General features: G+C 43.7%; 1 protein-coding gene across 3 annotated transcripts in view; it reads left to right on the top strand.

Annotated features, from left to right (window-relative positions):
* The first annotated feature begins 778 nt into the window (after positions 1-778).
* LOC141046815 (serine/threonine-protein phosphatase 2A regulatory subunit B'' subunit beta-like) overlaps positions 779-14,250 on the top strand; it is a 53,728-nt gene continuing 40,256 nt past the window's right edge. The window contains exon 1 of one of the 3 annotated variants that reach the window (XM_073541434.1): positions 779-1,077. In XM_073541434.1, coding sequence (XP_073397535.1) covers positions 931-1,077 — 147 coding nt within the window. In that variant the 5' untranslated portion in view covers positions 779-930. The remainder of the gene's footprint in view (positions 1,078-14,250) is intronic. The other 2 variants (XM_073541436.1, XM_073541435.1) reach the window with 2 other exon arrangements.

Genomic DNA, 14,250 nt, shown 5'->3' on the forward strand with positions numbered 1-14,250 from the left:
GATGGTAATTACTGCCAGTCATACATCCATACCTATACATATTTCACTACAGAACAGTAATAACACAATATGCCCATGAATCGGAGTGGTGCTTTATCAGGAAGAAAGCCGCCTTGTTTTGATCTTGTACTGCCCCTTTAATACTTTTTCTGCTATGAAGACTGCTGCTGATTTGTGCACATCCTGGCAAAGGTGCCATACTCCCCCACAAGTATAAGAAAGGGACTGTAAGGAGTGTTTTTATGTCAGGGTCCTGACTGATGGGAGTGACTGATCCATGGGAAGATGTTTTCCTAGTGGTAAAAGCCTAAGTATTGAGTGTGCCAGGAGGAAATGGCGCTTCTTGTGTGAAATGATTGTGTTATACTCTCACACTGTATGCTGGTTAATGTTTTTCTACCTAAACAAGGTCACGGTGAAATCAATGAGGAGCACTGTGCTTTGCGGAGGCAGATTTTGCGGATTGAATGACTGTTCTGTCCTCTCTGGTTTATCAGTTGCTACATATTTGCTGATGTTGATAGAGGCCACATTGAAGGGAGCTGGAATGTGAAGATGGTGGAGGGCACTTTCTGCAGAGCTGCTGCTGGTATCCCAAAGGCACAAAGTGCCCCTAAATTCTCTGTATGACGCTTCCTATTCCCTGCCCCCGATTGTGACTCTGATCTCATCTACTCCATCCAAAGAACCTGTTGGAGAGCAAAGTGCCTGGAATGCCTTTTGTAAAGGGCAGCCCCCTCCCCATGGTGACTGTGCTCGCTGTGCCTTTCCCTGGCTAGCTCTTAGTCTCTGTCAATGTTTGGACCTAGTGAGTGCATCCTGGACTGCTCCTGCATTGCTCTTCTGTTCTACAAGTTGCTACCCATTTTAGGGGAAAAGGGATTGAGCTTCAATCATTTTAGAAGCTTTTCTCCGTAACTTTTGTTTTATATGAAATCTGGAAACATGAGGATAAAGGAGATTTCTCTGAGGCAAGACCCAGATCTTAGGAAGGAACTGGCATTGTTGGCTCGTGGATGCGACTTTGTTTTGCCATCCAGATTTAAGAAGCGACTGAAGGCATTTCAGCAGATTCAGGTTGGTAGCTAGCCCTGGAAATGACTGTTGTGTGAGCTTCGCTTTTGGGGATGTTCTTTCATTTAACACTTTATTTGCAGGTAGTGGATGGCTACATTTGCTTTCACACTGGTGATGGCTTTAAATGTAAATGCATTTCACGATTTCTTTGTCTTGGCCCTGTGTAGAAGAATTTTTTTTTTTTTTTTTAAATCTAAAAGTAGCAGAAGAATTTGTAGCATGAGCAGAATGTTTATGGTGTGATCAGATAGTAAGCCTTGCTTATGATGGCACACAGAACCGTGCAGCTGCTCGTATTTGTTATGGTTTCAGGCATTTAGCAGAGTTTACAAGGAAGTTATTTATTGTGTGCGGGATGATTTCAGGAATTTTTCTTTTTTTTTTTTTTTTTTTTTCCCTGCCATTTTTGGCATGTTGGCTGAGGATCTAACAACCTGCTGTATTAATAATGAACCTTGCAGCCTGGATACTTCATTTATATGTGACATTGTATCTGGTGGATTTTGGATAGGTTTCCTATACCTTAATTAGACGCGGGTATCTTTCAACTGACGGGAAATGACAGAAATGATAACTTCACTGTTCAGAGAACAGCTGTCAATGTGAGATCTTGTGATACTACATGAAATGGGCACAATTATGTGCCGCTTGGGCAATACCACCACTAATGCAGACTATATTGATAACGATGTTCTACCACTATTGCCGTGAACTTAATTTTGTTTCCTTTCTAACAACACTGCACAGAACAGTAAAGGTATGAACTACTGACTGCATTTCTATTGCATTAGTTCTAGGTTTATTAATACTTTTACAGATAACAGTGTGCCTTTCATAGCATGACTGTTCATTTACATAGTCTTTAAGAAGCTACAGGGCTCTACGGACAATATTCTGTTAGACGACTGCTGATATAACTATTACCTAACATGAACAATACCTATACTTCTAATTTGCAACGAAAAAGCAGCACCATGGAATCAATGGTGCCGTAAAAATAATAGTCTGTGTACCTTTCTGTTGGAGACAAAAACCTATAGAGACATCAATTTCAAGAAGTGGTGTGAGTATACGGTAGAGAAGGTGAGAAAGTAGCATTCCTGCTTCTATGAAGGCTACTGGATCTAATGAAAACCTCAAAAATCCCCCACCCCTTGATGGCTTGTTCAGGCTGTTTACACCTGTGACTAGTAGTACTAGAGCCGCACTAGTTGCTGGACATGGTTATGTAGAAGTGCGGGCTGTAAGTAATTCCACTTATTAAGACCTGTTAAATATCAGAATAAATGGACAATAGGCGCTCAATGAAATGCTTCTTTGCATGATAAATCCTGAAATGTATATGTTTTTATTAGGCCTCGTTTCAGTGCATCCGAGCATTCGGCTTTTTAGGCCCTTTCATCCCTTCAGCATTTCCTCTTGTTTTGTATGTGATCATTCCCATTTATCTGTTGCATTAGTTGTTGCTCATTTTAGATCAAAAATCCTACATGCAGCATTTTCTGATCCGACTCTGGATGCCACAGCAGAGCATAAAATTGCATCAGTTGTCTGGCTCGCACTAGAAGGTTGGGGGGTGAGCAGACACAACTGATGAAAACCCAGCCTTACTAGTTGTGTACATAAAAAATAACTTCCTATATTTAACCTCAGTATCCCCCCAGTTTCATGCAAAGGTTTTACTATGTTGGGTTCCTTGCACACGCTCCACAGGACTAAGGTATGGTGGTCCTGCTCAGGCCACTCTATGCCCCTGTCCCCACCTCTGCTGACGACAAAGGGCATTCAAATAAAATTGGCCATAGCAAAAAAAAAGTTTGCGCTTTGCATGTGTATGCATTTCTTTTTTTGTTTTGTTTTTATTAAAATGTTACCATAAAATAGAATTTGTAATTTTAGTCACTGCTACCAGTATGATATTTTATGTATATTGATGTTATCTATTTGAACGTATTTTTATTTTTCACCCTTTTTTAAAGGACCGAAAAAACTTTCAATTGATTTATATTATTTACTAAATGTTTGGATCTACAGTTCCCATTCCTTTTTTTTTTCCTTCCCTTTTTTTTTCCTTCCCTATCACTTGTCAGTTGTGTGACGTGCAGCATACGTAGCTTTATCGAAATGTTTGTGGTACAATGTGTTTCACAAAGTGTAGGATTCAAGCCTGTTCTGTTCTCGTGCTGCAAAGTGTGTGGGCGAGACATGACAACGACAGGTACAGGAAGTCTTCCTTGATCCACTGACACTTGTCTCAGCTAGGGCGGTGTGGGGTCTAAATAGGCCCAGGAGCAGCCCCCTGCCATTGGCATTCCTGCCATCAGAAGATCAGTCGTGTGATCATAAGAAACCACAAAGACCCATATGACATGTGAGATAAGGTAAAAAAAAAACAAAAACAAAAAAAAACTTGTTTTCCCTACGGCTCCCCCATGTAAGTCTAGGCCTTCAGTATACAATGTTGCAGATTTTAAAATCCTTCTGTTTGGTGCAAAGGCCAGAATAGGGTGCTTGGTACAATGTATACAAATTATGTTGTGCTGGATATGAAGTTCTTCCTGGTCTAGTCAGAAAACAAAACCATTCTTCTGCCAATTTGATAGTTTGGATTGAGCGCTCGTACTGTACTTCAGAACGGTAATGCATTTAATGAGGTTGTCCACTACTTTTACATTGATGGCCTATCTTTACAATAGGCCATCAATGTTTGATCGGCCAATATCAGACACCCTGCACACCCTCTACTCTATTATTAAACGGTGTCGATGGCGACTGCCAGCTGGAAGCACTCGCTTACCGAGTTGCTCTGTCTGCTTGTAGTGGCCGCCGCAGGGTACTACACATTCGCCTCCTATTGATTTGAATAGGAGGATAAGCAGTACCAAGCCCCGGCCACTACAGGTAGACGGAGCAGCTTAGCAAGCGAGTAATTCCAGCCGGAGGCCGTTGACACCAGTGACAGCTGTTTGGCTGGGGTGTCGGACCCCGGGGATGAGACATTGCTGACCTATCCTAGGGATAGTCCATAAATGTAAAGTAGTGGACAACCTCTTGAAAGTCCTGGCCAACAGTTACAACTCTATGGAAAAGTCATTTGTGTGTCCAGATGGCTTTACTACTGTTGTTGTGTCCTACTGCTGTGCAAAGGTCAAGAGAATAAATGTAAACCCTTTCACAAAATGTTCCCTGTTCACGTACAGCTAATACTTGGTTTTTACAATATTTCAGTACCTCAAGGCACATCCCCAGAGAATATAAGAAAAGGCGTTCTCCTGTGAAACATGTAATGACACACAGCCCTGCACTCCTCTGTGATCTTACTGTTGGCATGTACTGTCCAGAATAGCACAGAGCTGTGTTGTTACAAATGACTCCTACAGCTTTCATCTCACAGTAGTTAATGTCTGAGGAGTGGGGATTAGAGAAGTGTTGTCCGTGCAGAGGGATGAAAGCTACAAAAGGTGTTCGCAAAAACCCACAGCTCTGCCCTACCTTGCACAGTCGATGCCAGCAGTAAGAGCACAAAGGGCAGAGCTGTGCATCATTGCATATCTCTTTTTCTTGGGGAGTTCTTCTGTCCCACCTCCACCTTCATTACACCTCCTACTTATGATTGGTCAGCAACATGCAGTAGGGAAAAGTACACTTCCCCGGAGAAGAATCTTTGCTTATGCTCACTTGGTATTGGCATAAATTAGAATATAAACTTTGAGGCTGTGTGCCCACATAAGCGTTTTTTTTTTTTTTTCGCGTTTTTACCTGCAAAACGCTTATAAATCGCTTAAAAGAAGCATCCATATTAATGCATTTTGCACTTTTTGTGCATATTGATGTGTTTTATTCCGCGAAAAAAAGCTTTGCAGTAAAAAATGCAGCATGCTCATTAATTTTGCGGAAAAGTCCACTTTTTTAAGCTATTTTCTGTGTCTGGGGACGCGCGTTTTCTGGGAAAATTGTCTGCATACGTGGGCACATAGCCTAAAAGCTAATGTCTCTGCAAAGGGGATGAGAAATTTTGAAGAAAAAAAGAAAACTAAACAATTGTGTTTTAATCCACTCTGCAGCCACTATTCCATAATGTGGGTAGTATATAATGGTGAAAGCTCGTTTTCAGTAATTAGTTTACTAGTAAATATATTCTGAAAAAAATAAGCATACTGATCCCGTAGTAAATATACCATGTATAGATCAAGAAGTGTTGTATAGATTGAAAAATATTTAAAACAGGTTATTATATTTCAATAGCTCTAAAACATACACAGATTTATTATAAGAGTGCATCAAACCATAGAGCACAGACACAAGGAGGTTAGCTGGAGCAGTGTACATTAATACACAGGAACATGTATATGTATGGCCAAATATATCATATCCATCAATTTAGAAAAATATCAACACATTGAAATGGTTTGCAGTTGTGGTGCGAGCACAGGATATATCTGTGACCAAATGGACAATGAAGTGGCCTGCAATGTTAAAGTGCATGTGCAGGGAAACGTGAATTTCACAAGTAAAACTGTGTTTGAACACAGAACACCATATAGCGATTGCTGTCAGTGTACCCATACTAGCAATATTTATAACAAAGGACCAATACCCTGTGCCCTACACGTGTTACCTGGGTCTGTACTGCTTCCACGAGTAGGATGCCAAGTGGCTCGCAATCACTCCTGACCCCTGTATGTTAACCACCTGGGCTATGTAGTGCAGATAAGCAGGCCAACCTGAGCTATATAGTATGCACAAACACTCAGATGTAGGGAAAGGGTAGGAGAAACCGAAGTAGTAAAACGGTGGAGTAAGGTGAAAATGCTGGGTAGAGAAGTCAATTGGTGAGCGAGAATGCTGGATAGAGAAGGTGCACTGAAAAGAGATTAAAGGGAATCTGTCACCCCTTTTTTGAGATATCATATAATGATATCATTCAATTGTGTGTCACATAAGGATTCTCTTAGTACTTTTGCTTCCCCCTGACCCCGCACCTTTCATGCATGCATACATACCTTTTTTATATCGGTTCAGATGTATGTAAACTGCCACGGTCCGGTCCGCTGGGTGGGGCTTATACACCTGCCCCCCCCCTTCCCTGTCTTGCTCTACACAAGAAGAAATGCGTAGAGCAAGACAGGGAGGGGGGAGCAGTTGAATAAGCCCCGCCCATTGGACCGGACTGCGGCAGTTTACATACATCTGAACCGATATAAACAAGGTATTTATGCATGAAAGGTACGGGGTCAGGGGGAAGCAAAAGTACTAAGAGAATCCTTATGTGACACACAATTGATTGATATCATTATATGATATCTCAAAAAAGGGGTGACAGATTCCCTTTAAGGAAAATGCAGCACACAATGCCCAGAAGCACTAAAGAGCTGCTATTGAGGCCATTAAGAGTAGAAAAAAGTTTTGACAACTTTTATTTTTTTTCTTGTAATTCCCATATTTAAAATAATTACCATATATACTCGTGTATAAACCAAGGCACCTAATTTTGCCACGAAAAACTGGGAAACCTTATTGACTCGAGTATAAGCCGGGTATGCATTGCCCCTTCATCCCCATCCTTGCCTGCATTGTTCCTTATTCCCATCCTTGTTTGCATGGCTACTTATCCCCATCCTTGTATGTGTGGCCCCCATGAGAAAAGCAATTAAAAAAAAAAATCCCACTTACTTTCCCTGCGCACCCTTGCAGCATCTTGTTCCGGTGCCAGCAGCTTCTGCGGCCAGACGATCACGTGTCCCTGCTCATTAAGGGAATGAATATTCATCTCTCCACACCAATGAGAGTGGAGAGAGGTGACTACTCATTACCTTAATGAGCGGGCACTCGTGATAGCCCGGCAGCTGCTGGAAGCCGGCGGCTGTAACTGTGCGCTTTATAAGAGAAATTAATATTCATTGCCAGTGCAGTAAATATACTTTTCTCTTTAGCAGCTAGCAGTTACAGCTGCAGCCGCCGGCTCCTGTCTCCTGTGACCCGTTGCTCCGCCGTTCCCTCTAACCTGCCTTCTTCTGTCACATTGAGTTGTGTATAAGCTGAGGGGGTGTTTTCAGCACAAAAAAATGTGATGAAAACCTCGACTTATACACGAGTATGTACTCTAATCTCTTCAACCATGCCAGTAATTCCTTTCCCAAGCCCTATTACCTACCTCTAGGTGTGCTGAATTCTGGGCAATATGACTGATATGCCATGCATCTGAGAAAAATTATTTTGTTTTTTCTAAAAGTGGACTCTTGTTTGATGTCCGGATTATGGTGACTGACCCATGTTTCATCAACAATAATAATTTGAAAATAGATTCCCTAAATTGCTGGCGACATGTTTTTTTGCTCATGCGTCAACATTTTTGGCACCCATCGGGAACTGACTTTTGACATCATCAAAACGTCATGAATGATACTGGAAACCTTGTCAACTAAAATGTCTTAATTCATGAGCAAATACTGTGACTTTGATCTGACTATCTTCCAACAACATGGCCTCCACTTTATGCCACATTTCCTCTGAAGATTTTTTGATAGGTCACCCTGAATGGGGGTCATCTTCATTTAATTCAATACCCCATTTAAATGACTTGGCCCAAAACGTTACTTGATATTAGGAAGGTGCATAATCACCATATACACCAATGATGTGTTCATGGGTTTCTTTTAGGCTTCCTTTTTGAAGGGATTTTCATCACTGCATAAAGCTCCAAATCCCACACTTTCTTTGTAGAGCTGCACTGTACTGCCCTTTCCATCCTGTCACTTTCAGTGCTTTCATAAGGATTTCTACGGTGTCTGTTGTATGTCCAGATATGTCTCAACATGCACAGAAAAGCTCTATAATAGTGACAGAACATGCTGGCGTAGATAACTTGTTGAACACACCTCATAGCATGCCTACAAGATACTCTGTTTACAGCATGCAGTCATGCAAGGACAGTTCCGTAGATTGTGCTGCAGCGTTAGTGGGGCTTAGGCTACTTTCACACTTCAGTTTTTTGACGTCCGTCACAATCCGTTGGCTCGACGGATTCCTTGCAGATTGTGAAAAACTGATGTGACGGATCCATTTTTTTCGCCTTATCCGACTGCCTTACCTGGCAGGTTTATATACATTTAGGACTGTGGATATTGGAGCATGCTCAGTTTAAAAAACGGAATTAGTCACTGGATTCCGTCATGTGATGGACAACGACGGATCTGGCGCCCGTAGGCTTCCATTCTAGCAAACAACGGAAAGCGTCGGATATGTCGCTGTCTGACTTTTCGACGGAGACAAACAACGTTACTATGTCCGTTGTCTCCGGCGCCGGACAGACCATTTCCGACGGATCCAGTGAACGATGGATAAAACGTGCAGCCATCAGTCAGAATCAGTCGCTAATACAAATCTATGAGAAAAAACTGATCTGGCGGCATCAGTCACCGGATCCGTGTTTTTTTTTTTGTTTTTTTTTCTAATATTTTACAGATTGAGACTGAAGGCAAGAAACTGAAATGTGAAAGAGGCCTTAGAGTGGCATGTAAAGGTTTCAGCACCTCTAGTCAAAATTACTGTTATTGTGAACAGTTAAGCAAGTTTGAAGATGAAATTATCTCTAAAAGACATAAAGTTAATAATGACACAATTCATTTATATTCTTCTTTTTTTTTTTTTTTTTTTTTTTTTTTGTTGCCTAAAATACATCGTATTTTTTTAATATTAAAATTTGCAAAAAGGAAACTGGGCAAATGTAAAAGTTTGGGCAACCTTGGAGATTTGTGTGGTATGATAAATTTGACCAGGGATTCAGACCTTAATTAGATTAGCCTGTTAGGGTTATGGCTTGTTCACCATCATCGTTAGGAAAGGCCAGGGGATGCAAATTTCCCAGCTTTATAAAAAGCCAATGTCCTCTAAGGCTATGTGCACATGCTGCGGATTCACCTGCGGGTTTTTCCGTGCGGATCCGCAGGTAAAAGGGCAGGTAAAGTGACCTGCGATTTTCCTGCGGATTAGCCTGCAGTTTTGCTCTGCGGTTTCACACCTCTACATTGACATGCTGCGGGGTTTGTAAACCGCGCGGAAAAAACCGCAGCGTGAGCACAGCGGATTTGAAATGCCATAGGCTAACATGGTACTGTACCATGTCTGCGGAACTGCTGCGTTTCCGCAGGGCCAAAAACGCTGCAGAAACGCAGCAGAATCCGCAGCGTGTGCACATAGCCTTACCTTGTTAAAAAAAACAGCAGCTAAGGGTTCTCTTCTAAGCAGCTGCCTAGCACTCTGAAAATAAAAAATGTTAGAGGCCCACAAAGCAGAAGGCTATAAGAAGATGGTAAAGTGGTTTCAAGTTGCCCTGTCCTCAGTTCGAAATGTAATTAAGAAATGGCAGTTAACAGGAACAGTGGAGGAGGGGATGACAAAGGATCTATTCCGAAACGCGCGTCGGGGTGCCTTCCTGCATCTACTCACCTGCTGTCACAGGTATATCTTCAGTTCACCATGCTGTTCTAGTACCATAGTACTTAGCTGCTTAAAAACGTATTGGGGAACATTCTATATGGCGCTTTTCTACTCCTACTAATTTTTATTATTTTTTACCCATTGTGGTTTACTTTTGCCATTTTTAATTGTGTAGTAAGATCTTTTAAAAGTAATGAACATGGATTCATACTATCTAAGGCCAGGTTCACATAGCGTTAATGCAGTCCGTTCAATGCATACGTTGTACGGACTGCGTTAACGCTATTCTCATTTTACCCTTCGCCACGACAGCACCCACTGGAGGTATCGGATCCGCCCCATTTGGAACAGGAAACCCTACAGGAAAGATAAAAGGGGCGGTCCGCCTTTCCTCCTCAGTTTTGGTTTCCTGTTCCAAACGGAGCCACGATATCCTTCAGGAAAGAATACCTGGGCCAGGCATGCCGCCTGTGCAGTCTCCATGTGAACGGCAGGGGCTGCGGTCCGGAGGCAGCATCGGGGGACATTCCGCTAGACGGCTCCCCCCTCGTCTGGTGAACGAAGGGTGATGACGGGGTCCGGGGAGGGCCGCCCCGTCTCACCCAGGAGAGCGCCGGTAGGCACCGGGACGCACCGCTACTGGGAGTGGTAAGAGCGCCAGTGGCGCAGAAGAAGAAGAAAAAAAAAAAAGGTTTTTCTTTTGAAATAAAAAGTGCACAGCAGCGGTGGCGGTGCATAGAGAGGGGGACCGCCGCATGGAGAGCGGGGGCCGCACATCAAAGCGGCGCGGTAGCCAGCCGGCGCAGAGTCTCCTGACCCCCCGGAAGTAATGGTTGAACTTCCGGGGCGGGATGGCTGAGAGCGCGTCGGGGCATGCGCGCGGTGATCCCAGGGAGGAGGAGCAACTTCCGGGGGGACGGCAAGAAAAAAAAAAAGAGGCAAACTATTTAAACAGCGGCGCAGCTGAGCGGCGATGCAGCAATGTCGTTCCCAACGGAAGCGCACGCTCCAGCGGGGGATTCTGCAGGAGGTAGCTCCACCAGGGACCGCAACACCGGCCGCAGGAATGAAGCAGGAGAATCAAGGCCTAGGACGGGATCTCAGCCATCTGATCTGGTAATATAAGGCTTCACTGGGTGAGTGTGCAAAGTATATACTCTGCCTACTAAGCTGACCTCTCTCTCTCCGCCTTGGTGTCCCCTTCTAGACAAAGAAAAAGGATAAATCCAAGCATAAAGAATGTGCGTTATGCTCTGAACCTCTCCCTGACTCCTACCCTAAGAAGCTCTGTAAGCAGTGCACCAAAGAGACAAAGCAAGGGGCCGCATTGTCGACAAAAAACATTAGCGCAATAATCAGGGAGGAGATACAGGCTATTAACCGTGCCAAAACTCCCTCAGAGACTGGCAGCAAAAAGCAGTTAACCCTCAGCTCAGAGTCAGAGGAAGAAGGGGGGTTAATCTCTGACTCCTCACTCACATCCTCGTCGTCATCAGACATGGAGGGACGGTCATGTTTCCCCCTGGATAGTGTGGACAACCTAGTCAAATCGGTGAGAAGCACTATGGGGTGTGAGGAACCAAGGGGTGCCCAAACCGCACAAGACATAATGTTTGCGGGATTGGCGGAAAAGAAAAGGAGAGCGTTCCCGGTAATACCGGCAATTAAGGCCCTAATAAAAAGGGAATGGGAAAAACACAACCAAAGAAGTTTTCTCCCATCAGCCTCAAAAAGAAAGTATCCATTTAGCGATGAGGAGCTATTAAAATGGACCAAAGTGCCAAAAGTGGATGCCGTTATATCCTCTACCTCGAAACAATCAGCTATTCCAGTAGAGGACGCAGGCTTGTTGGCAGACCCGTTAGACCGCAAGGCAGAATCATCATTGAAGAGGTCTTGGGAATCTACCACGGGTATTTTTAAGCCAGCGGTAGCCAGCACATGCACCACTAGATCTATGCTTGTGTGGTTGGACCAGCTGGATCAACAAATCGAGCAAAAGGTGTCCAGAGAAAAATTACGGGCTGCTATCCCATTAGAGGGGCAGCTGCCTTTATGGCTGATGCGTCGGCGGACACTCTACGGCTGGCAGCAAGATCAGCAGCTCTTGTGAACAACGCCAGAAGGGCGTTGTGGATGAAGAGCTGGAAGGGGGACGCGCAATCAAAGGCTAAGATTTGTGCAACCCCATGCGAGGGTGAGTTTCTCTTCGGGAAAGAGACAGTATACTCGCCAAAGCAAAGGAGAGGAAGTTGGCCCTCCCTGACCCTTCTATCCCTTTCTATAGGAGAACCTTTAAGAGGCGACCGTTTGGAAGAAGGAGGCAAACGGAAAGATCAAATAGATGGGCCGCAAAAGAAGAGAAACCAAAGGGTACCATGTTCAGGGGTCCAACATTCTGAAGGGAAAATAGAAATTAAAAAATCAGACCCACCTGTAGGGGGTAGATTACGTTCCTTTTATCCAAAATGGGAACAAATATCCTCAAACCCATGGATCTTGGGTATTATTAAAGAAGGAATGAAAATAGAATTCCTTCAAAACCCTTATGATTTCTTTATCCTAACCCGCCTTAACTCTATGGCCCAACAAAAGGCCCTCGAAGAAGAAATTCAGAGCCTACTATGCAAGGGGGTTTTAGTGGAGGTCCCAGAGGGACAGGAAGGTAGAGGCTTCTACTCTCCTTTATTTTTAATGTCCAAACCAGATGGTACGTTTAGAACAATTAGGCTACTTTCACACATCAGGTTTTCGGCGTCAGGCGCGATCCGGCGTCGTGCCGGAACGCCGGATCCGGCAAATGTTTTGTAAAACCGGATGTGACGGATCCGGTTTTCTGCCGGATCCGTCTTGTTCTTGACAGACAAAACCGGATCCGTCTCATCCGGTTCATCCATTTTTCTATCCGTTTTTCGACGGATTACGCCGGATCCGGTTTTTAAAAACACCCCTTGTGGCCTTCCGAACAGGATTGGCTACTGGAAAACTATATATAGCGTGTTCCTACAGCCCTTCTTTGACAGGTTGTAGAGGAGAAAGTGCAGGTTGGAGAGAAGAGCAAGTTACTGGCGAAGATGGATGTTGTGATTGGAAATATTTTGAAGAATTTGGCGGATTTTACAGCGGAGGCGAATCGTTTGAGGGTGATTGTTCTGGAGAAGGAGAGAGCGAGACAGCAGCGCATCAGGCATCGTAGACGACGTTTGTGGATCCACCCCATCACAGCCAAGAGAATGACGCGTGGGGTCTATTCTACACTCTGCATGGACCTTCGACAAAACCCGGATAAATTTTTTGGATATGTTCGGATGAAAATGGAGAATTTTGATTACTTGGTGGAGCGCATTGCACACCTCATAAGAAAAGCGGACACCTATTGCCGCTTCTCTGTTTCACCCGCAGAGCGTCTGATGGTGACTTTAAGGTAAGCCACATTTATTGGATGTGCTCGCATCAGAGCACACTTTCACTGCAATCTTGTTGGTGGTAGTTTGTATCTCCAAGTGTTATAGCTGAGTTTTGGTATGTAATGCTGTGATTTAAAACTAATTGTTTTTTAATTCCCCACAGATTTCTTGCAACTGGAGAATCCCTTTCGTCACTGCATTTCCAGTACAGACTCGGGATTTCCACCATATCTGGAATAGTGAAGTACACATGCCGTGCACTGTGGGACTCCTTAGCTGAAGAGTTTTTACCAGAGCCCTTAACAGAGAGGTGGATTGAAATTTCAGAAAAGTTTCAACAGATATGTCAGTTTCCCAACTGCTTGGGCGCTGTGGACGGGAAACATATCCGCATTGTAAAGCCAGCCGGATCGGGATTGGAATATTTCAATTACAAGAAATATTTTTCAATTGTCCTCATGGCCATCGCTGACGCGGAATACAAATTTATTGCTGTTGATATTGGGGCCTATGGCCGCTCCAATGACTCTCAAGTTTTCAAACTGTCTGCCATGGGGCGTAAACTGTATGGAAACACCTTCCAGTTCCCACCCCCTAGACCGCTGCCGCAAACATCTGGTCCACCTATGCCATTTGTCTGTGTAGGGGATGAAGCCTTCCAGCTGTCAGAACACCTTTTGAAACCGTACTCTAGCAGAGGATTGACAAGAACAAGAATGGTTGAATGTACCTTTTGTATTCTGACAGCCAAATGGCGGGTCCTATTGACTGGGATCAACCTCAAGACAGAAACTGTGGACGAGGTGATCAAAGCTTGCGTGGTACTCCACAATTTTGTTATCTGCAAGGAACCCATTTCCATTGAGGACACCTCTGAAGAAACCACCTTGCAAGATTACCATGACATTACCACTAGAAGTTCTGTGACGGTTTCAGTAATGAGGGACAATTTTGCACTATACTTTGTCACCTCAAGGCAGAGTACACTGGCAGGATGACAGAGTGTGAAAGATTTGTGCCCAACCAAACTTGTGTACCTTCTGTACCAACAGTATATACCTTTGCCAACCAAAGTTGGCTATCTTGTCATGGTCTCTATTTTTAGCTTTAGGCCACAGGTGTGTACCTGGTTGTGTTTTATGCAAAGTATTTCACCTTTTAACAAAAGTTGTGTACATTGTTAGGAAATCACCAACAATAAACACAACTTTTTAGGTGAAATACTTTGCTTCAAACACAACCAGGAACACAACTGTGGCAAAAAGCTAAAATTTACCCACAGTTATATACCTGGTTTTGAATACCTTTTTACCTTTTAAATACCCTG

Source organism: Dendrobates tinctorius, unplaced genomic scaffold (genome assembly GCF_039654945.1).
Source record: "Dendrobates tinctorius isolate UK_male_01 unplaced genomic scaffold, ASM3965494v1 ptg000121l, whole genome shotgun sequence".
Lineage (NCBI taxonomy): Eukaryota > Metazoa > Chordata > Amphibia > Anura > Dendrobatidae > Dendrobates > Dendrobates tinctorius.